Source organism: Scyliorhinus canicula, chromosome 13 (genome assembly GCF_902713615.1).
Source record: "Scyliorhinus canicula chromosome 13, sScyCan1.1, whole genome shotgun sequence".
Taxonomy (NCBI): domain Eukaryota; kingdom Metazoa; phylum Chordata; class Chondrichthyes; order Carcharhiniformes; family Scyliorhinidae; genus Scyliorhinus; species Scyliorhinus canicula.
In genome coordinates, this window is record NC_052158.1 from 101,642,957 (window position 1) to 101,667,609 (window position 24,653).

The 24,653-nt window shown below is 43.7% G+C and overlaps 1 protein-coding gene across 3 annotated transcripts in view; it reads right to left on the reverse strand.

The window, feature by feature from the left end:
* The window catches only part of LOC119975799 (Golgi integral membrane protein 4-like), a 170,434-nt gene that overhangs the window by 117,036 nt on the left and 28,745 nt on the right, over positions 1-24,653 (reverse strand). For all 3 annotated transcript variants that reach the window (XM_038815658.1, XM_038815657.1, XM_038815659.1), the window contains exons 2-4: positions 16,126-16,200; positions 6,950-6,999; positions 1,610-1,663 (exon numbers count right to left, since the gene is read on the reverse strand). In XM_038815658.1, the coding sequence (XP_038671586.1) occupies positions 1,610-1,663; positions 6,950-6,999; positions 16,126-16,200 (179 nt within the window). The remainder of the gene's footprint in view (positions 1-1,609; positions 1,664-6,949; positions 7,000-16,125; positions 16,201-24,653) is intronic.

Consider the following 24,653-nt stretch of genomic DNA (forward strand, 5'->3'; position numbering starts at 1 on the left):
GCATAAAATGGAAGCATAGTACAAATGTGCCACTATGCAAAGTATTCATTTGTTAAAGCAGTGAAATATTGTGTATGCATTATTTCAGTCCCATATTTCACTATTAGTCTGGGCATGTGTAAAAATGATCATACTCAAAGGCTGGAGATATATTTAATCATATGGGGTTTGTTACTTCTCTAACTTTTTCCATTACAGGCAAAGGGCCATTGACCTGAAACATTAACTCTGTGTCTCTCTTCACAAATGCTACCTGGCATGACGGAGCAGGCTCGAGGGGCTGAATTGCCGCCTCCTGCTCCTATTTTTTATGTTCCCATTCCGTATGTTGAGCTCTTATTTTTATTTATAGTGTGCAGCTGATTCGTTGATGTGCGGATCCTTTAATTTTTTTTGCGTGGCCTCACACATGTAGTAACTTAAAGGGACTAATTTGTGCATGTAAAGTCTCAGGCAAGCAACCTCTCGGAAACGATGACTGTAGAAAAGTTTTGCTTTATTCTTCTTACTGTACACTCCTCCTAATCCCCGAAGGATTCCGCGCCTGGTCCACACCCGGGCCAGGGTATTTATATTCCAGGAGTCCTGGGAAAAAGGGAGGTAGCCCCGACCCCTTATCTGGGTAAATAGTATTCAGGTGAGGACACGGGGACTCTGATGTTGCAGATCCCTGGGCCTCCTGTCAGGTTATATTAGTGTGGGCTCTGCGAGGGAACTTTTATATTGCTGTACAGCTCAGAGGGGGAGCTTTGACAAAGAGTCATCGGACTCAAAACGTTAGCTCTTTTCTCTCCCTACAGATGCTGCCAGACTTGCTGAGATTTTCCAGCACTGTCCCTTTCATTTCAGATTCCAGCATCCGCAGTAATTTGCTTTTATTCAGAGGACACCGTTGCTGAGTATTTGCAGTATTTTCTGTGTTTTAATTCAGATTTCTCGCATCTGCAGTATTTTGCATGTTCAATAAAATGGGGTTTCTTTGTTTAATTTATAATGAATCTACTTCCCATTATTAACATTAAAGATGCTAGCTATTGAATCTGTCATATTAACCATTCAAAGTTACTGTATTTTCATAATAGTAGACATGATTATAGGTTCCATACATTATAAGTTATCTGAAAGAATAATTATCCAAAAGACTAATTCAGAACATTCCTATTCGAAGTTATGAATAGGTAGTTCAAATCCACATAGAAATTATAAGGACGCCAAAGGGGCTCTTAAAATGCTCTGTGTATTGCATGTAGGAGTGTCTAATTATAGAGCGGCTGATTTAGCACAGTGGGCTAAATAGCTGGCTTGCAAGGCAGAACAATGCCAGCAGCGCGGGTTCAATTCCCGTACCGGCCTCCCTGAACAGGGGCCGGAATGTGGCAACTAGGGGCTTTTCACAGTAACTTCATTGAAGACTACTTGTGACAATAAGCAATTATTATAATATTATTAATTAAGGCAGCAAATTTATGCTGACTGAACATGGGCATAATGCTCATTATATATGTTCTTTTACAACCCTTCACTGGCAAGAGTGAAGTAAAGTGATTTGGCAATATTTGCTCGCAAATACTGTGCCCTGTTGTTGATATAAAATGTCCAATGCACCTACCTTCAGCATTTTGTGTTGTACATTAAGTGCACCATATCGGTTACTGGAATCCTGCTGTAAAACAGAAATTAAAAAGGAGAAACTCACCTTGTTATTTTGTTGACATTTCAATGCATATATTCTTAGTGATGTTACAATAAAAAGAAGGACAAACGGCCAAAATCAAAGGTGCATAGCAGAAAATAGTCATAGGAAGATTCATTTTTAGTAGTAGGTTGTCAAAATTCAGGTATATATCAATGCAGTGGCTGGCTATGGCATTGAACGATGACAAGAGCGTTGTAAATTTCTTCAGGCTACTGTACATCATTGGAACCCCAGGCAAGTAATCTGACAGGAAACTGAATCCAGGTGAAACAATTTGCTACACTGACATGAAAAGATAAAATGTAACAAGTTATACAGGCAAGTTGAAAATGAAATGCAGATCAGAACATGAAACCCTGTTTCTGAAAATTTAGACGTCTACTCATTAGAATGTCAGTAATTTATTTTATTCTAAATAGCATTAGCCACATATGTTTGGGATAATTTCACAAGAAGGAAATTTAATATCCTTGCTCACTGCTCAAGATTGTTCAGCGACATTGGCCAGGATTCTCCGCTCCCCTAAGATCAGGATTCTGATCGGGCACAGGATCCATCCCCTGTCACCGGTCCTGCTTCACCAGCCATGGTGGCCTTGCCGCCCCACGCTGGCAGGAACATGCAAACAGCTCATATGCATTCATTTGAATGCAATTAACGTGCTGGAAGCACAAATCTCCAATCACCTCCCACGTTATGCTCCACCCCTCACAGCCAGACGTCACGTGGGTGTGGTGATGTGATTTGGAGCAAATTTACAAATGGGGTCCTGGCGCCATAGCTTTGAGGGGGGAGCAAGGAGGTAAGTATCTTTTTCAGTGGCTTCGGACTTGCTGGGGGCTGTATACCTGGAGCTCTGGGACTAGTGGGGACTGATTGCAGGCAAGGGTATGGACTGAGGATTGGGGTGCTATGGCTGAGCCTCCCATTGCTGCTGTAAAAGACTAGCACTCATCTCTTAGGTGTTACTTACAGGCTTTTGATTTGATTTATTGTCACATGTATTAGTATACAGTGAAAAGTATTGTTTCTTACATGCTATACAGACAACACGTACCATACATAGGGAAGGAAAGAGAGACTACAGAATGTAATGTTACAGTCATAGCTAGGGAAAAAATCAACTTAATACGAGGTAGGTCCATTCAAAAGTCTGATGACAGCAGTTAAGAAGCTGTTCTTGAATCGTTTGGGACGAGACCTCAAAAGTTTGTATCATTTTCCTGACGGAAGAAGGTGGAAGAGAGTATGCCCGGGATGCATAGGGTCCTTAACTATGCTGGTTGCCTTTCCGAGACAGTGGGAATTATAGACATAGTCAATAGATGGGAGGCTGGTTTGCATGATGGACTGGGCTACATTCATTACCTTTTGTAGTTTCCTGCGGTCTTGGGCAGAGCAGGAACCATACCAAGCTGTGATACAACCAGAAAGAATGCTTTCAATGGTGCATCTGTAAAAGTTGGTGAGAGTCATAACTGACATGCCAAATTTCCTTAACTGTTTAAAACTGTTGACTGCTGCCAGAATCCTTGAAATGCAATGAAGTCTCCTGATCATGTTAATATTCATCTACCCCGCCAATCTAGAACACTACTGTATCAGTAGTATAATCTAGAGGATAGGGGATGAGCATAGCCATGATCAATCGCTGGACCACCAGGTGTTGGGACTCCTCATGGCATCCTTAGATGCGCAGCTCCACAGCAGAGGAAACAAGGGATTAACAGAGCTAGCCCCACGCAAAAGACACATTAGAATTAGAACAGTACAGGCCCTTCGGCCCTCGATGTTGTGCCGAGCAATGATCACCCCACTCAAGCCCACGTATCCACCCTAGACCAGTAACCCAACAACCCCCATTAACCTTATTTTTTTTTAGGACACTATGGGCAATTTAGCCTGGCCAATCCACCTAACCCGCACATCTTTGGACTGTGGGAGGAAACCGGAGCACCCGGAGGAAACCCACGCACACACGGGGAGGACGTGCAGACTCCACACAGAGAGTGACCCAGCCGGGAATCGAACCTGGGACCCTGGAGCTGTGAAGCATTGATGCTAACCACCATGCTACCAGCCACTAGAACCATCCCTGGCACACAGCCCCTCTCAGAGGCCTCACCAGTGAAACTATCAGCTAATCCACTCCTTTTTTTACATTTAGAGTAATTTTTGTTCCAATTAAGGGGCAATTTAGCATGGCCAATCCACCTAACCTGCACATCTTTGGGTTGTGGGGGTGAAACCCACGCAGATACAGGGAGAATGTGCAAACTCCACATGGACAGTGGCCCAGGGCCAGGATTTGAACCTGGGTCCTCAGTGCCGCAGTCCCAGTGCTAACCACTGAGCCACATGCCGCCCTAGCTAACCCAATCCTAAGGATCAACGGATTTCTCCAGGTCCGGTAGGCCAAACGTGCCCCATTGGTTTCACACGGTGTGACAATGTGGATTTCAGCCAGGAAACCTGAACAACTCCCTGTCACAACCTCTGTGTTAAATCCAGGCTCCACATAACAATGCAGCCAATCTCCCAGCAAAGATGCACATACTTTAGTGACCTCCATCTGTAGGGCGTGCTCACACACCAGTCTCTTATGATTGAGCCACATGCCTGCACAATATGAATGTCTCCAACACACAAACAGCTGCCACTGTTCTGGCCGGAAGGCACAGGACTCACTCAATGAGGACACTCACAGTAGGTTCCACTGGGAGAACCAGGAAAGGGACCACAGAGCACCATTTCTAATACCTGCTGTGGAGCTACCAGTACCCCATTTTACAGGGACTGGTGGTGAGGATAAAGGCTTTACACATCAAGGGTCAGGTGTAAGTCACTGATGGGGACAGGTCTGCAGTGTCAAGTACATGATCGGGAAGGGGCAGGGGATGGGGGGGATTGGGTGGCGGGGGATGGTGAGGGCAGCTGAGCACTAAAACCCAGGATGACCATGTAAATTGGGGAATTTGGATAGTCAAGAGAAGCATCACCTTGCAGGCATATGTGCGGGATTTCAAAAATGTCCACGTACAGATGCATCTACAATGTCACGGGTGCCCTATGCACTCGGGCAGCTATCTATACCCACTTTAATCAGGATACCGGGCTGCAGAATTTGCCATTATCGCTGGCATGCCTCAGGTCCAGGGGTTATTGATGGCACACATGCCGCCCTGGGATCACTGGTTCAACAGGGGAAGCCCTTCTCTAATAGGATGATGTTCCACTCCTTGAATGTGCAGTGGGTGTGTAGTCATGGAGATGTTCAAAGTCATGAGGGGTCTGTTCAGAGTAGAAAGGGCAAAACTGTTCACACTTGTGAAAGTATAAAGAATGAGAACGCACAGATTTAAAGTAGTTTGTCAAATAAGCAATAGTGGCAGGAGGAGAAATCTTTTCACGCTGGGAGTGATTAGGGTTTGGAATGTTCTGCCTGACAGTGTGCTGGAGGAAGATTCAACTGAAGCATTCAAATGGAAATTAGACTGTTATCGGAAAAGAAACAATGTGCAGGGTTATGGGCGGAAGATGGGGGAATGGTACCTGGTGAGTAATTGGGAGAGCCAGTGCAGACATGGTGGACCAAATGGCCTCTGTCTGCAATTCTGTGATCCTGTGACAAACGCCAGGAGAAAATGATACTTACCTCCTCGGTACTCTCTGCACAAGTGCCAGTCTTGAAAGGCCACATGCGTGCAGAATGTTCTTTTTACATTCTTTGGGTTCTAAACCTGTGCCGGTCAGTAGGCAGTCAGGGAATATACTCATTGTCAGGTCAGAACCGGCCCTGCGCACATGTGCTGTGTTCCCTTTTCATTTTTCTCATTTTAAAGTTAGACCTACACCTGTGGCAAGAGGGCATATTGAAATAAAAGTGGAACCGCTTTAAAGAGGGCCAAGAAGAAAAGCACTATTATCCAGAGTGGCACAGAAGAGGCTGGACATGAAGGGGGACTGCAGGGAGCAAATGCCCAGCCAAAGAATGGGCAGGTCCCAAAACCAGGGAGAGGGACAGAGGCATTCCCAGAAGACCTTATAGTCAAAGGAACAACGAACAGGAATCTGGAGACAAAAAGAAGGTCCTGTAAAGTGAAGTGAAGGGCAAGGAACAGAAAGAGAATCCAAAAAGACAAAGCTGCAGAAAGCAGATGGAAAGCAAAAATGGCCTTAAAAAAACACCAGACAGCCAAGGTGATCAGAAGGTTGGGGACTCCTTAATGTAGGCCTGTGAAGCAGTGGTGTTCTGTTGGCACAGCCGAGTGCCTGAGAGACTGCATAAAAGGTGAAGCTTGAATTAACTTGATGATCCAGGACAGAGGAATACCAAAAGGAGGTGGATCCTTGGTGAAGACATCATTTGGGGGAAGATTCCAAGGCATATTCTTTGAGAGAGAAGAGAATGCAAACCCTCAGGTGGAGGACTGCACTTTCTGTTTATACAATATAAAGTTGTTATTTCCTCAGACATTGATATTCTTGAGATAGTTAGGATGAGCCTGATACAGTTTAAGGTGGTGCACAGGGTGCATATGACTCGGGCGAGAATGAATGAGTTCTTTCACAGGGGAGCAGATGAGTATGAGAGGTGTGGGCGGGGCTAGCAAATCACGCGCACATGTTTTGGGGTTGTGAAAAATTGGGAAGATTCTGGGCGGGAGTGTTTGTGGTCTTAGCCAGGATAGTGGAGGAGGAGATGGACCCGGACCTTTCGGTGGCATTATGTGGGATTTCAGAGAAGCCGGAGCTCATGGGGAGGGGGAAAGCCGATGTTGCGGCCTTCGCCTCTCTGATTGCACAGTGGCGAATTTTGCTGGAGTGGCAGTCGGCATCGCCACCAGGGGTAGTGGCTTGGTTGGGTGACCTACACGACTTCCTGCGATTAGAGATGATAAAGTACGAGTTAAGGGGCTCTTCAGAGGGGTTTGAGGAAAGGTTTGGGATGTTTGTGACCGTGTTTGAGGGGCTGTTCGTTGCGGGGGAGTACGGGGTGAAAAAGGGGAAACGTCTGTACAGACTGTATAGTTGATTGTTGGGAAGCATGTTTGCCAGGGTGTTTGTTCGCTGTAACCTGTTTTGATACATGTTTATAATAAAATACTTTTTTTTTTGAATTCTTGAGATTGTTAGACAAAAAGGTTCAACAATGTGTATTTTTACACCAATACTCAAATTCTATACTACCGAATGACAATTTGTAAACCAGACAAAATTATAGATGGCGTGCCATAACAGCGTATCACTCACCTTTTCTTTGTTCAAGGCTTCTTGTGCTTCCAACTTATAAACCAAATAATCTGAAGTAGAAATTTAAAAATGATTATTGTTCGGACTGATGTGCAAGTAAAACATTCTCATCTATCAGTACTAATAAATCAACGTCCCATACCACAGAATAATGAGTGATAGGATGCATACTTCACTCAGGTCCTGATTCAATAAGACCAGGAATCTCCAAACAACAAGAAAAAAAGTACAATTAGGGAGTTTTCACCAAGCTATTTCTGTACATCATACTGCAGTGGTTTTGAGACTAGCCAAACATGCCAATCCCTTGGTTAATAAGCACCATCCTCTGGTGAGATTTGTAAACAAGATGAATAATATACGGTAAAATAATTCTAATCAATCAGTTAACTCTACCCTTTAATGGAAAGGGACAACGTAGGAGACAAGAACTAACTCGCATTTTTGTTTGTGTCAGTTCCCAAATAAAATTTATATTTTTTTATCAATATGATTGTATTCATTGTCAGATGCAGATGTTCATTCATTGAAAGGATGTGAGCCTTTCCGACATGACCTGAATTGATTGTCTATCAAACATTGGCCTGGTAAAGGTGATGGAAGCCTCCTTCATAAAACCATAGAATTCCTACAGTGCAGAAGGAAGCCATTCAGCCCATCAAGTCTGCACTCTCTGAAAGAGCACCCCACCCAGGCCCAATCCCTGCCCTATCCCTGTAGCCCCATCTCACCTTTGAAAACCAAGGGGCAATTTAGCATGGTGAATCTACCTACCCTGCACATCTTTGGGCTGTGGGAGGAAACTGGAGTGCCCGGAGGAAACCCACTCAGACACGGGGAGAATGTGCAAACTCCACACAGATTGTCATCCAAGGCCGGAATTGACCCCAGAACCATGCGTTGTGAGGCAGCTGTGCTAACCACTTTGCCACCGTGCTGCATTTTTGAGCACTATTGAGTGGTTTGATGGATTATTTCGGAGGGCAGTTAAGAGTGAACAATATTTCTGTGGCCTGTGGCACATGTATTCCAGATCAGGTAAGGACTGCAGATTCACCTCACAAAACGACATGAATAAACCAGATAGGTCCTTACAATAAGTTGGTCATCGCCACTATTACCTATTGTAGCATTTTAATTCCAGATTCTATTTATTGAACTTAAATTTCATGACTTGAACTCATGCCTCTGGATTATCGGTCCAGACTTTGAATTACTAGTTCAGTAATATACACCATGCTACCGTACCCCCCCATATCTTCTATGGAGAGACAAGTAATGTTACCTCTTGTCTCCATGGGAACCCAATAGTTCCCGCACAAGGTGTACCCAAGTCAGCTGCTTTGTTACTACACCTGTGACCTGTGAAAAAAAATTAAGGGGCCATGCACTTAAACAAATTGGACATGCTTCACAAAAAAGAAATGAGAGGATACATTGAAAGCAATTTTTGCAATGCATTAAATTACAACAATAAACAGTCTCTTTTGCTTCTTTTTAAATCATAGAATCCCTACAGTGCACAAGGAAGCTATGCAGCCCATTGAGTCTGAACGACCCTCTGAAAGATCAACCACTAGGCCCAATCTCCACCCCATCCCCACAACCCTGTAACCTAACGTACATATCTTTGGGCACTAAGGGGCAATTTAGGATGGCCAATCCCCCCAATCTGCATATTTTTGGACTATGGGAGGAAACTGGAGCACCCGGAGGAAACCCACGCAGACATGGGGAGAACGTGCAGACTCCACACTGACAGTCACCCAAGGCAGGAATTGAACCAGCCCTGGTGCTGAGAGGCAGCCGTGCTAACCTCTGTGCCACCGGAACTAGAGAGTTCCAAGTTTCTTTCAATAAATTAAATATGTAGCCCTGACCAACTTCTTGCTCACAGCCTAACCCCTCCACCACATGGCTTCCTGGCCCGACTCCTGATCGAGTGCGGAGCCCTCTTCACATTGTTAACTTGCCACTGTCCAACTGATGCTTGATTTGCTGCACTGAGATGGTGGGGGTGGGAGCAAGTGGACCAGTCACTTCTTGTTCTGCCTCCCTAACTCCAGTGAAATCATTAAGTCCCAGCGACGCCTATCCAAATGATGTTTCCTGCATACCATATCAACTTAAAACAATGGAAGGTCATTGAAAGGTTTCTGGAAATATTCACATCTATACGTTAGAATGACTTCATTTATTTGAGCTTGGTGGATTAGTTACCAAGAGCCCATACCTAGGAAGGGTTGTAGCAGGTTTAACTGGCAACTCAGTTGGTCAATCCCAGAGCAGGGAGAATTGGGGGAGGGTCAGTCAAGTCATTAGCTGCGTGGTAAGTTATGTCTGTGGAAAAAGTGGAAGATTGGATTGGATTGGATTTGTTTAACGTCACGTGTACTGAGGTCCAGTTAAAAGTATTGTTCTGCGTACAGTTCAGACAGATCATTCTGTACATGAAAATAAAATGCATAGGGCAAACATAAAATACACAATGTAACCACATAAACACAGGCATCAGGTGAAGCACGGTAGCATGGTGGTTAGCATCAATGCTTCACAGCTCCAGGGTCCCAGGTTCGATTCCCGGCTGGGTCACTGTCTGTGTGGAGTCTGCACGTCCTCCCCGTGTGTGTGTGGGTTTCCTCCGGGTGCTCCGGTTTCCTCCCACAGTCCAAAGATGTGCGGGTTAGGTGGATTGGCCATGCTAAATTGCCCGTAGTGTAAGGTTAATGGGGGGATTGTTGGGTTACGGGTATACGGGTTACGTGGATTTAAGTAGGGTGATCATTGCTCGGCACAACATTGAGGGCCGAAGGGCCTGTTCTGTGCTGTACTGTTCTATGTTCTATGTTCATACAGGAGTGTAGTACTATGCAGTAGAGAATGTGTGAAGAGATCAGATCATAAGAGGGTCGTTTAGGAGTCTGGTAACAGCAGGGAAGAAGCTGTTTTTGAATCTGTCAGTACGTGTTCTCAGACTTTTGTATCTCCTGCCCGATGGTAAAGGACCCATTCTTTTGAACGAATAAAATTCAAGAATTTTGAGATCATCCCCATCCTCTTCGTATCAGTGGTCTGCCTGCCTATCTTATGGAACGCAGCCAATTAATGGACCACCTTCACGGTTGCTGCCAAATTAAAGATGGCAAGTGATACATAGACACGGGAGGGCCAATCGGAGCACCCCATAGCAGCCCCAGTGGAAGAGATTAATGTTGCTGAGGAAAAGGGAGACCTCGGGGTTACCTCAAAGTGGAGGCATTCCAGAGGGAGTAATAAAAAGATTATGTTCACCTGCAACTTCACTCCTTTGAGCCGAATGCCTGCCTGACACCGCCATTTGCAGCGGCATCTGGTGACCCTCCAAGCAGTTGCTGAGCAGCCACCTCTGACATGTTGCCAGGCTCCGGATGCGTGCAGTGGTCCACGTATGTAGCAGCAAACTTACAAATGGCTGTTAGTTGAGGCTCTAATTACACTTGCCCACCTCCGGCGAACTGGTTGCCAAACCCAGTGGCAGCCTGTCTCTGGGAAACTCACTTCCAGGCACAGCCATTTTGGGGAGACATCCCACCTGGGTTTTCCCCTATTTTCCTTTCATCTTCCCGCTTCCTGCCTCTGCCTCTAAACCCACCTCCAAGGGGGCAGGTAAATTCTGACCAAAGTCTGTTGATGGTTGAGACCAGGGATGCTGAATTTCAGGAATATCCAGTGCAAAGTCCAAATTAATAACAATTGCACCAATAATTCCCCACTGAAGTCCAATGGACTTCTGGAGGACAATGCAGAGTGAAATAAACCAGTCTGAGTGATACACAGCAGGACAAAACAAAAGGAGACAGGCAGCAAAAAATATTAAATATAAGGGGAAGAATAACAGTGTTAGATAAAATGAATGGAGTGTGTCGAACAAGTGACATGAACTAAAAGGGAACAGGGCAGCACGGTAGCACAGTGGTTAGCACTGCTGCCTTATGGTGCCGAGGACCCGGATTTGATCCTGGCCTGTGTGGAACTTGTACATTCTCCCCATGTCTGCATGGGTCTCACCCCCACAACCTATAGATGTGCATGGATGGATGGACATTAGGTGGATTGTCCACGTTAAAATTGCCCCTTAATTGTGAAAAAAAGAATAGGGTACTTTAAATTTATTTTTTAAAAGAACATATAAAGGGGAAGGAGGAGTGCAAGGTGAGAACATGTTTCCTCTTGTTGGAGAATCTAGAGCTAGGGATCGCTGTTTGAAAATAAGAAGTCGCTATTTAAGAGACAATGGGAATTAATGGGCTGGATTCTTCGATCCTGCAGCTATGTCTGCAGGATACGTCTGGTCCTCCGACCAAAACGTCAGCGCCGTCCCTGTACCGATGCTCCGTCTGGTGGGGGGGGGGCCAGCAGCCACGCCACGTAAAGCTCCCAGCTTTACCTGCCGATATGAACGTTGAATGCCCGGGTCCGTGGCCGCGCATGAGCACGGCAGCGGTCTGCGTCATCCATGCCATACAACATGGCGCCGGCCGCGCATGGATCCGACCTGTCAAAGCTGCCCCCCGTCAAGCCCCCTGGACCACCCCCACCTGTCCTCCAGCCACGCTGAAGACTCCTCTGCCAGTGGAACGGCTACCCCCCCCCCCCCCCCCCCCCCCCCCCCCCCCCCCCCCCCCCCCCCCCCCCCCCCCCCCCCCCCCCCCCCCCCCCCCCCCCGGGCTATAGCCATGCTGGAGACAGTCCGCAGTCACCACACAAGATCCCTGCAAAGTGAGAGGACATGCGCCCCATGCCGTCAGAGGCGCAGCACGGTGGCGCAGTGGTTAAGATTGCTGCCTCACAGCGCCGAGGTCCCAGGTTCGATCCCGGCTCTGGATCACTGTCCACGAGGACTTTGCACATTCTTCCTGTGTTTGCGTGGGTTTTGCCCCCACAACCCAAAGATGTGCAGGGTAGGTGGATTGGCCACGCTAAATTGCCCCTTAATTGGAAAAATGAATACTCTAAATTTATATTTAAAAAAACAAGGGGTGTAAGGTTATCGCGTGGGAATGTGGGGTTGCAGTTACAATCAGATCAGCCATGATCGTATTCAATAGCAGAGCAGGCTCGAGGGACCAAGTAGCCTACTCCTGCTCCTAATTCGAACGGTACATGATGACATAAATCAGCTTGGCGTCACAGTGTAGGATGAGGTTAAATCAACAAGAGCTGCACTACTGGATACTTATTAGCAGCAAAATAAAACCACCCAAAGTCATTATGGTCACCACAATAGCCTTTTCATTCAAAGCTGACTTATTCAATTATCCGGCAAAACAACATCACAAGCAAGTCAGATGAGAACTCATCAATTAGCCATGGCGGAGGTACAAAGAAGAACTAGGGAAATCAAAAAACAATGGTGGATTGAGAAAACTCAGGTGTTGCAACTCCTCACTGACAATCATGCAACCTGGGGCTTCCTCAGTGCCACCAAGGCAAATTATTGCTCCAACACCCTAGGCCTAAAACCAGTGCGCATATAAGGACAGAACCCTTTGAGGGACAGAGAAAACATCTGCCTTTGATGGAGAGAAAACTTCAAAGAACTCCAAAACTGTGATACAACCATAGATAAGGGCGTGTCCGAGGAAATCCGCCAACTCCCCATTAAAGATGATCTTGGACTCCTATCAAGCGTGGATGAAGGCAAAGCCACTATTGAACACATGCCAATTGGAAAAGCTGCAGGAGTGGATCGGATTCCAGCTGAGATTTTCAATCTTGGAGAAGATCACCAGTTATCTCCATCAGCTGTTCCTGAAAATCTGGGACAGGAAATCAATCCCAGCCAACCTCAGGGATGCCGTCATCACCACCATCTTCAAAACAGGGTTCAAAGCTGAATGTAGGAACGGCCAAGGAATCTCCCGACTCTCCATCGCCGGCTAGATTATCGCCTGAATCCGCGCTAGCCTCTTTCTTCCAGTCTCTGAAGAAATCCTTCTGGAAAGCCAGTGTGGCTTCCAACCAAACCGTGGAACAATGGACATAATTTTCACTGTTCAACAACTTCAAGAGAAATTCTATGAGCAGCATCAACCACTCTACATGGCCTTCATCAAGCTGACCAAGGCTTTCGACTCAGTCAATCAGTAACTGCTATGGAAGGTGCTGTCAAAGGCCTGCTGTCCAGAGAAATTCATCAAGATCCTCCGACTCCTCCACAACAAGACGGAGGTGACAGTCCTCACTGACGGAAATATGCAGAAATCTTCGAGGTCAAGACTGGAGTCAAGCAGCAGGGATGTGTCATCACCCCCACCCTTTTCTTCATCTTCATCACCAGCAACTTTCACCTTGTCAAGAGCAAGCTTTCCAGTGGAGTGGACATCATATACAGAATGGACAGAAAACTGTACTATCATTACTCCTCGTAAAGACATGGGTGACCAGTACTCTTTCTGAGCAGTAGCTTCTTCACTTTGAATGATATATGACACTATAAGGACACCTCCATAGTTGGTGTCTGTGGGGCTCAAGTAAGTACCTGTCTGAAAGTGTCTAAAATCATTTTTACCTGCCAAGCACAACATCCATGAATCAGTCAATGGGTGCTAATGTAATTTATATTTTGAAATAGCACTACAAGAACTGTTTAGTGTGAAAAGTAATTGCTGCACATGAAGCTGGCATTGACATTTTCATCTGATGCTCTGCTGACAATCCAGATGACCCATTCATCATGAAAGGTGCTGAAAGCTGCATTTATTGCCAACTGTCTTCTGCACTATAAACTTAATGCAACAGCAGAACCCGACCACAGTCAACAGCCAGCAAACATTTGAGGGCTACCTCTGAAGCAGAAAACATATTTAATCACATTCGTTTTCAAACGGTTGATAGTATTGATAAGCATCTCTTAACATTCAGTTGCTGAGAGACACTAAAATTGTTGATGCCAGGTGGGAGAGAGAGGATCAAATGACTACATTTAGTGGTCTAATGCGGGGTAAAGTAACCAGCTCCCACTACAGCCATGGATATGATTGCTGATGGGAATTGCTCACCACTGAGCCACAAGGCCCACTGGAACTTTACTCTGCATTGCACACAGACACACACTATTAAGAATTCTGGGAAGTAACATGCTGTCTGCGGGAAACCAGGCATAATCCTGGACGACTTCATTAAATTATTTACCTTTGTGCACACAGCTTAGACAGTGCTCAATGCTTGATTGCATGCGTTACAATAGTTGTTTTGCTGTTTTATTGCATTCTGAAATGATCTACAGTGTTTTAGTGTTCCATTGAAATTGCTTAATTCTTGTGATAAGATCATTCAATTTTTTTCACAAAAAATGTTTTGAAGTGCGCCCACAAACCATATTGGGCAGGGAATCATATCATTATCACCACCCAAGGTACATCTGCAAGGGAAAGTTCAAACATAAAGGTAATTAGATATCAAATAGCTCTCCTGGCCAATCAAGGATTTATCTTCATATAATTTAGTAGTCTGAGATTTGAGTTATTCAGTAAAACAATTTAAACATTATCAAGCAATTCAGCCTGACAAGCTGCGATCGCAGTGAACATAATTTTTTTTTGGCAATTAAAACGAATTGCCAAAATAAGGTTTCAGTACCACTACTGACTCTCAAAACACTTTGATGGTTGTAACAAGGGTAGTGGATTTAATGGTAATCCTTCCGTGACTACCCAAGTGGTCCTAACAGAAGTAATTATGCTACTGTGGGTTAAATCGAGTACTTGAAATTTCAGATCCTAACAAAATTTGTCACATCAGGATTTGGGGAATGTCCATGAGAAAGCAGTTTGAATGTGGAATAAATTAAATGTTTTGTTAGGCGCCAATTCTAATGGACTTCCTTATGTGCTGTCTGATGTCACTGAGTTTTGTTTGCCGCATCCATAACAGTATGGAGAAATTCACGTCACACAAGAAGCAAACAAAAGCTAAAAACACATTTAAAACAAACACTATGAACAGGCAAACTTACTTAAGGGAATGCACTTGCAATCTGTCATTCTTTCATTCCAGAAAAAACACCAGATTCATAGGTCCAAATAACATACAGGTGAAGAACAACAAAATCTAAACGTACCCAGCAAATAACAGTTTGGTAACTGAAAATGTCCAAAATGAAAATAGTGACACGTTATGGAACTGAGTAGAGAACTGGGCGTGGCGAGCTTAACGCTTCCATTCCTCTGCTAAATACAACTTGTTTTCTGGGGTTCATGTAGTTGAGCGAATTACATTACACGGCTTCAGTTACCTCCCTTGATGGAATACTGCATGCCAAAGCAGCTCATTTCTCAACTATACCAGAGTTTCAAGGAAATGCTTGCAAAATTACAATTGAGGACCAGGGAGACATTCACAATTGTGGATGACTCATTGTCGCTGCGGGAACAATATTGTGAAACAAGGGGAAGTTAAAATCTACTTGATCAGCCTGCATCTTCTAAATCCTGCCATATTGTTCCATTTTTGTAAACCTGCTGCGTTTATATTCCCTCTCCTCCTCCAGTACCACCATAATCTTAATCAGAAGATAGATATCCAGCCATGACCACTGTGAGCATTCATGTGACCAGAAGATTTTAGTACACATCGCTACCCTCCCACTACCTACTCTTTATGTACATTAAATTCGGCAAAATATTAATTTTTCAACATATTTTTAGAAGTGTAGAATTCTACAACAGTTGATTCTTGGCCTCTGAGGTGAAGACAGCGACAACAGTGGCTTTCATTTTTTTAACGCGGTGAAATTTGTCGCAGCCAATGCTATAAAGCAACTGTTATCAGATTGGCCACCTGTTGTACACAATGCCTGTTATTTAATTCCATTGACTGAAATGGAACTCAACGTCAGCTGCTGTGTATAACAGTCGGCTGATCCATATCGCCTGACTTGCACCATTGCACAGCACTAATTATTACCTCAATATCCTTCAAGTAAAAAACAACTTTCTAAAACACTTCACTGCCACCAATGTTGAGATCAAGGGGTAAACATCAACAAAGAAATTGTGCCAGAGCAAAGTCCATCCAACTAGCCTGAAAGGACACACCAGAAAACAATATCCATGCTTGTGATCATGGCTCAAAGCACATGTACGTGAAAGGTAAATGGACAAGTGAAACAAATGAAATGATAGTGTGACTCTTACCTTCTTTAGCTTTTTTGTGTTCATTTCTTTCTTTTTGAAGTGATTTTTCTAATCTTGATCTGTGTTCATAAACAACTGTAAGAAATAACCAGTAGTTCAAGGTCAGCTCATATGGTCAAGTATTCATCTTTTATTCGGATCTCAGACTTTACCCCTGCCCAAAATGGTTCTCTCTCTCCAACAAGTCTGCAAATGGTGAAAGTAACACTAATTTTGTCTCATCAACCATTCCACATTTTGGAAAGGACATTGGCAAATTCAAAATATTAAAAATCTGACAATCTTTAAATTACCCTTTTATAGGCTTGAAAGAAAAATTCACTGTTTCACTTTTTTAAGTTTATTACACTATTGGCAACTGTATATATCACAACTGTACAGCAATTACAGGAAATCCTTTCCCTCGATGTACTGCTGAAGTAACAGACATTAATTATTTTTATTAATATGTGACATAGAAAACAACTGTGTACAAAAGCATGATGAATTTCAGTGGTGCTTAATCATTTTGGCAAATTTTCTTTCGTCCCTATATGCAGTTTCCAAATAAAACTTTTGTAATGCAATAGTTCCTTAATAAGAATAATTAATCACAAGAAAGAACTAATGGAAAGCAATTTCAACTCATAAAATCAAGCAACTTTCTGAACCATAGAAGGTATTTGAATAAATCACAATAAAAATTGTTTTCATCATTATAATAATAATAATCTTTATTGTCACAAGTAGGCTTACATTAACACTGCAATTAAGTTACCGTGAAAATCCCCTAGTCGCCACATTCCGGCACCTGTTCAGGTAATGAAGCGCATTAATGAGGCACATTTGGATAGTGTGCACGCATTTGGACACGACCATCTAGAAATTATGCTCAGCAGTCTGGTATTGTTACAATATGGTCCCATATCCCAGCAAAGGGATATTAAAATGCTTGTGACACCCATTGGAAGGGCGTGGAGGATCTAAAAGGAAGTCGAAGTAATGTCTTGCAAGGCGGGGGGGGGGGGGGAATATGAACTGACTGCCCCCTATTTTCCTGCTGGTTGCTTCCATGCTTCCAGGCTCCTACTCCACGGGTCATCGATCTGTCTGGAATAGATCCCTAATTCAGTATGACAACACGGTAGCACAAGTGGAAAGCACTGTGGCTTCACAGCGCCAGGGTCCCAGATTCGATTCCCCGCTGGGTCACTGTCTGTGCGGAGTCTGCACGTTCTCCCTGTGTCTGCGTGGGTTTCCTCCGGGTGCTCCGGTTTCCTCCCACAGTCCAAAGACGTGCACGGCAGGTTGGCCGTGGTAAATTGCTCTTAGTGACTAAAAAGGTTAGGTGGGGTTATTGGGTTATGGGGATAGGGTGGAAGTGAGGTCTTAAGTGGGTCGGTGCAGACTCGATGGGCCAAATGGCTTCCTTCTGCACTGTATGTTCTATGACATCATGTTACCCACTTATAGTTCCCATAAACTTCAGGCAGATGTACTTAATGCAGCCAGAAAACAGAAGTAACCGTTGAGATTTCTGACCACCTATGACCCCATCAGCAACAATACTGCAAAATATTTCTGGGTTGCAGGATTCCCCAAACACCGCCCTTGTCCCCACAAAATTTGGTGTGAGCACAAATACAGAATAGAAATCCAATGGAAACAGGTTCCCTCCCAATTTCCTGTCCCTCTGTTCCAAGTTCACAAGATAAAGTAGACAAGTACACAATCCAAAACAAACTCAGAATTTCTCAACTCATATATTCAAAATGGAGAACGTGAGCATATTTGGAAAGGCTAGCATTTATTATCCAATTCTAATTGCCCTTGCGCAGTTACTCGGGTGCCAATCAAGCGGGCTGCTTTGGCCTAAGTCATGTCGAGCTTCTTGAATATTGCAGTTGCACTCATCCAGGCAAGAGGAAATGCCATGCCAATCCTGACTTAAGCCTTGTAAGATGGGGACGAGCTTGCAAAGTCAGAATGAACGTTAGTCTCTGCAGAATTCTCAGCCTTTGACCCGTTCTTGTAGTCACAGCATTTATATGGCGTGTTCAGTTAAGTTTCTGATCACTTGTGGCCCCAGGATGCAGCATTTATTTATCAACGGTAATGATGTTGAATGTCAAGGGGAGAGGGTAAGATTCTCTTTGGTCATTACCTGCCACTTTAGTGACCACTTATCAGCCCCAAACAAAAGGTACAGTTCCTGTTGCATAAAAGCATGGCCTACTTCAGTATCTTGGGAGTTTCAAATAGTGCTGAACACTGTGCAATCATAAGAAACATCCCCACTTCTAAACTGTTGCAGGAAAGGTCACTGATGAAGCAGCTGAAGATGGTTGGACCTAGGAAACTATCCTGACGAACTCCTACAGTGATGACTTAGGTGGGGCTGGTTTAGCACAGGGCTAAATCGCTGGCTTTTAAAGCAGACCGAGGCAGGCCAGCAGCAGGTTCAATTCCCGTACCAGCCTCCTTGAACAGGAGCCGGAATGTGGCGACTAGGTACTTTTCACAGTAACTTCATTTAAAGCCTACTTGTGGCAATAAGCGATTTTCATTTTATTTCATTTTTAAGGGTGATTGGCCTCCAACATCCATAATAATTTTCCTTTTGAACTACATTTGGAGACTTTTCCCTTTATTCCCATTGACTTCAATTTTGTTGTGGCTTCTTGATGTTATAACGACTCAAAGGTTGCCTTGATCTCAAGAACTGTCACTCTCACCTCACCTTAGGAATTCAGTTCTTTTGTTCATGTTTGGAGCAAGGATGTAATGAGGTCTGGAGCCAAGTGACGCTGGCAGAAACCAAGCCGTGCATTAGTAAAAAGATTATTGGTAGGTAAGTGCAACTCTCAGCCACATATTCGTTCACTTTGCTGATGATCAAGAGTAGACTGATGGACTGGTAGTTGATGGAGTGGATGTATCCTGCATTTTGTGGACAGGACATAGCTGGGCAATTTTCCACATCATCGGTTAGATGCCAGTGTTGTAACTGTACTGGAACAGTATTGCTGGGGGCATGGCTAGTTCTGGAGTACAAGGGCACAATTCTCCCGATCAGAGACTAAGTGCTCCCATCAGGGGGAAGATGGTAGTGATTCCCCATGGCATGTGCCATTCAATGACACTCAGAAATAGTTTAACCCTCAACTGGGATTGCAATGCCATTCAATTGCGCGCCTGGACCCGAGAGAAGCGGGACAAAGCAGTCCAAAGATGTGCAGGTTAGGTGGATTGGCCATGATAAATTGCCCTTAGTGTCCAAAATTGCCCTTAGTGTTGCGTGGGGTTACTGGGTTATGGGGATAGGGTGGAGGTGTTGACCTTGAGTAGGGTGCTCTTTCCAAGAGCTGGTGCAGACTCGTTGGGCCGAATGGCCTCCTTCTGCACTGTGAAAAGTGTCTCTGCCATGTTCCGCTCCTCAGAGACTCCAATCCCTCCCTTCAGCCTCCCACCCCCCGCCGATTTCATTCCCCCTTCAGGCATTGTCTCTTGGCAGTGTCAACCGAGCACCTTGAACTCCGAGGGGTGGCAAGGGGGTGAGATCCCTCTCTACAATTACCTCCACGGTACCGAGGGGGCTTCTTTATGGGAGGTAGGGATCAGGGGTCTGTCCTGGAGAGGCTCAGATCAGGGGTCTTTCCGGGGATGGGGATCGTTTAACTGCCCTTCCTATCTGCAGCCTTTCAACCCTCTAAACAGTCTGTCAGTATCTCAAAAATACAGTTCAGTGATAGTAAAACGTTTCCATCTGTACACCAAATCCCTTTAAATAGTCTGTCAGTATGCCAAGTTCTAAGATCTGTGTGATGAAGGTAAAAGTATTTCCTTTAATATGGTGGAAACCTTTGAAGTGCTTTTTTACAGTCAATTTTATTGTCCACCAACTTTTTCTAGCCTGTTTGTATGCCTAGAGGTTTTGAACTGCATTTTTTATATTCAATTTCACAGACTATTGTCTTTTACCAGCTTTCTGATTGACAAATCCAGGCAGTTTCAATTGAAGGATTAAGATTGTTTATTTATATAGTTCTGCAGGATTCCACTAACTCAGAGGTACAGCTGTTTTTCTAACTGCTGTTTTTTTTTTAAAATAGGCTATCTCCTTGTTCTCAGAACCTGGAAGCTGTTTGTACTTTTGACAAATGCAATGTGTAGATTAGGGCTTACTTCATTTGCTGGAGTCATATTTTGTCTATTAGCTGAAGAACGAAAATGGTTTGAGAGAATTTACATCATTTCCAGAGAATTACAATAACACCCACAGCTGGAGGCATTTATTTCTGCCCTTACACATCATTAGTTCATGTAACCTTTTTTTATAAGGGCTCACAATAATACCTTTTAGCACAGTAATTTCCTTCCCAGAATCTGCAGCAATTACACTGATTGTGGTTTTGTATGACAATAAATTTATTCAGGGTGCTTATGTAGGTCAGTATAGCATCACTTCTCTATGACATTGAATTCAGACTCCAATACAGCAGGTCAACCAGCCCCAAATAAATAATCTTTGGAGAAGATCACTGTAATTATTAAATTTAATCCCAATGGGTATATCATTCTTCCTGCACCCTCATCCCCCCCACTTTCCAATGCATGATTTATCCAAGTAGATTTGTCATATAGTGCTGGAGCAGGATTACTAATCAATCCTTGCCATCAATCTTTGGGGTGTTTTTTCTCTATTACACCCAAAGACATCAGTCATAATAAACCCATGTCTACAGAGGCTCTGCAACAAAATAACCGGGTTGTAAAAGCTATTTTCTAATCTAAAATTCCAGATCTATGCATCTATCTAAATGACAGTCCTCAACGGGAATCTTTTGATGGCAGAGTAATTGCTTATTCCCAAAAGGGTTTGATGCATAGGACTCACACTAACAGCACCTTATTGCCATACATGCATTAACTGATTGTCTGGCGCACAGAAAAATGCTGACTAATAGTCCCCGTGATGAATGAGCCTTTTCTTGACAGATACCTGAATACGTTCATAATAATTTAATTGTTGCTCCTATGTTGCATTAATCTGTCATTTTACAAAAAGCTCTGCAAACGACTGGCTAACATCCAAAATTCAGAGTAAGAATGTGAGGGATATTTTGACAATGAAGCTTGAAATAGTAAAAAGTAATAAACAAAGATCAGTTCCCTAATCCAATCATTGAGAGATCAATGTCTCTTCAATCAAGCTCGGCCATCCTAAATAATGAAAAATGTGAAGCAATTTGAAAGCAACTGGATTTCAATGTTTAAATAAGTCATTTAAATACTGTTTTAACTACAAGTACTACAGACAAGTATCTCATGATTTCCGGCGACACAGAGTGGTTAGCACTGTTGCTTCACAGTGCCAGGATCCCAGGTTCGATTTCTTCTTGGGTCACTGTTTGTGCGGAATCTCCACGTTCTCCCCGTGTCTGTCTGGGTTTCCTCCGGGTGCTCCGGTTTCCTCCCACAAGTCCTGAAAGATGTGCTTGTTAGGTGAATTGGACATTCTGAATTCTCCCTCAGTGTATCCGAAAAGGTGCCAGTGTGTGGCGACTAGGGGCTTTTCACAGTAACTTCATTGCAGCGTTAATGTAAACCTACTCGTGACATTAATAAAGATTATTATTATTAAATACTTTCTACAGAGTCTGAGCCAATGTTCATCTTAATTTTTATTATGGCAATCATTTCAAGATGGGGAATAATATCAAGGCTCACCATGAAGACAACATCACAAGAAGAACTCAGGATCTACAGGAAATGAATTGTCTTCTCTATTGCATAGTGGGAGCTGACGAATGAAAAAAGGATGTTTTTCTTAGGCCCGACTGGGTCTTGGATGACCCTGAATTGGTGGTTAAGATACCACTCCAATTCATCAGGTTGGGTTGAGGTGACTATTACAGATGTGACATTGAGTTCTTACCCCGCTGAAAAAATAACTCTATTGCCAGGAATTCAGACAGGGTGTCTGGTCCTCTACTACATGTAAACTGGAGGGTTGGGACCCAGGAACTTTGGGGGCCAATGAGATTACAAAAAAATATTCAATCAACTAAATATTTAGGGAAATATTGTGATTGTAGTAGCATGGGAAACGGTTGGGTTGAAGTCTCAGTGACCTATAAACAACAATTAATTAAATCATGAATCTTACTGAAAAAAAAGAGGCTTGCTGTCAAAGCTTTTTGTCTTGCACCCATCAGGACAGATGCAAGATTACCAAACGTGAAGGTAACAACAATGTTTACTTCATGAGAAGAGAGTGCTGATTGGTTAGCAAGTGGACTCTTGATTGATAGAGGTTCATAAATTATGAATCTTTTAAATAATTTTAGATATTGTATTTCCATACTGTAAACAAAACTAAATGAGCTAAATAATCTTTTGTGTTGTAGAACAAAAGGAAATGTGCACGTTTATAAAGTACCTTTCATAACCACCAGTGTCAACGCACTTTACAGTCACTGCTTTAATGTAAGAAACATGATAGCCAATTTTCACACAGCAGGCTCTATTTTCACACAGCAGGCTCTTACAAACAGCAATGTGATAATGACCAGATAATCTGTGTTTGTGATGTTGATTGAGGGATATATATTGATTAGACACCTGTGATAACTCGCCTGATGTTCTTTGAAATAGTACCATGTAAGAGAGAAAATGGGCCTCAGTTTAATATTTCTTCTGAAAGACAACACTTCCAACAGTGTAGCACTTCCTCAGTACTGGAGTTTTGTGCTCAAGTTCTGGAGTGGGACTAGAATCCAGAACCTTCAACTCAGGTGCAAGACTGCCCCATTTAACAGTTGCCTTCATTTGTATATTAGACGGGATGCAGATTGGCCATGCTACATTGCCCTTAGTGCCCAAAGATGTGCAGGTTAGGTGGATTATGGGGATAGGGCAGGGGAATGGGTCTAAGTAAAGTGGACTTTCTGAGGGTCAGTGCAGACTCAATGGGATGAATGGCCTCCTCCTACAGTGTAGGGATTCCATTAAAAAAAACTCATCCTAAAGCCACGTTACAACCTCAGTCGGGGAGGGCAACTGTTACTCATGAATCAGCATCCGTTCTACTTGCCACACAATTTTCCATTGAAGTCTCTGTTTCAGTTGGAAATTACCCTCAACGCCTCACCAAGGCATTAATCAGTTATGGAAGGCTTGGATGAGCAGTGAACGACACTCACCCAGTGCTCCCTTATTCAAGCTTTTCCATTGTGTCTTTGATCTTTCTTGATTGACAGTTTTGTAGCCAGGTGCTTCTTTAGGCTGAAGTTTTGTTTATCACTATACTTCCATTTCAGTTTCAGATACACCTAAAGGCAATTTCTAAATTGCATGTGGATGTCTTGAAATTATTTGCATCAAACACAAATATACAAATTTGAAACAGGACCCAATTTGTAATAATGATCACCTCCAAGTTAACCCTTTGCTGCCATAGTCTGAAAACAACTGTATAATAGAGAGTTAAAAGTGAATTATTTTCCAAAGAAATTTCCACAGCTTCAGGTTTCAAAATATGGGTGTCAACACAGCATGACTTCTATTGTGACTGTCATTACAATGCACTATCACTTTCTATGGTTTTAGACTTCATCAGCCAATCTATCCTTTACCATGTATTAGTATTTGAATTGGATGCTTTAGGGATGTGGAATCAGCAAATCCTTGTTGGGGGTGACGTGGCACAGTTGGTTTATAAAACCTAAAAGACAGATGTTTAGAGCAGCCGCGAAAGTTAGGGATATGTTCTGATCAGCGTTTCATCAGTGGAATTATTTTAATTTACCCAGAATGTCTGACTATGAATCTGTCAACATATTTCCTCAGCAGGTATGACAGTAACCTTTTAATTCTTTTAAGGGATGCGGACACACTCGCTAGGCCAGCATTTATTACCTATCCCTAATTGCGTTTGAGAAAGCAGTATGGACTGCCTTGAATCCCTGCAATTCACATGGGGCAGGTATATCCACAGTTCTGTTGGGGGGGTGTTTGGGGGGGGGGGGGGGGGGGGGGGGGTATGGTTTGTTCCACTGAAGGAACAGTGATATAGTTCCAAGTCAGAATGGTCTTTGGCTTAGAAAGAAAGTTGCAGGTGGTGTTGTTCTCATGCATGTGATGCCCTTGTCCTTATATAGGCGGTGGAGGTTGCTGATTTGGAAGGTACTTTATCTGAGGTGAGTTGTGCAGAGCATCTTGTAGTAGGTACACACTGATGCAATGGCGTCTTGGTGGTGGAGGGAATCGATGTTGGAGGTGGTGGATGTGGTGCCAAACAAGCAGGTTGCTTGGTCCTGGATGGTGTCGCACTTCTTGAGTGTTGTTGGAACTGCACTCATCCAGGCAAGTAGAGCGAATACCATCACACTCCTGACTTGAACCTTGTAGATGATGGACTTTGGGGAGACAGGAGTTGAATTTGGCTCTGCAGAATTCCCAGCCTTTGACCTGCTCTTGTAACCATAGTATTTGTATGGCTAGTCCAGTTCAGTGGGCGGGATTCTCTGACCCCCCGCCAGGTCGGA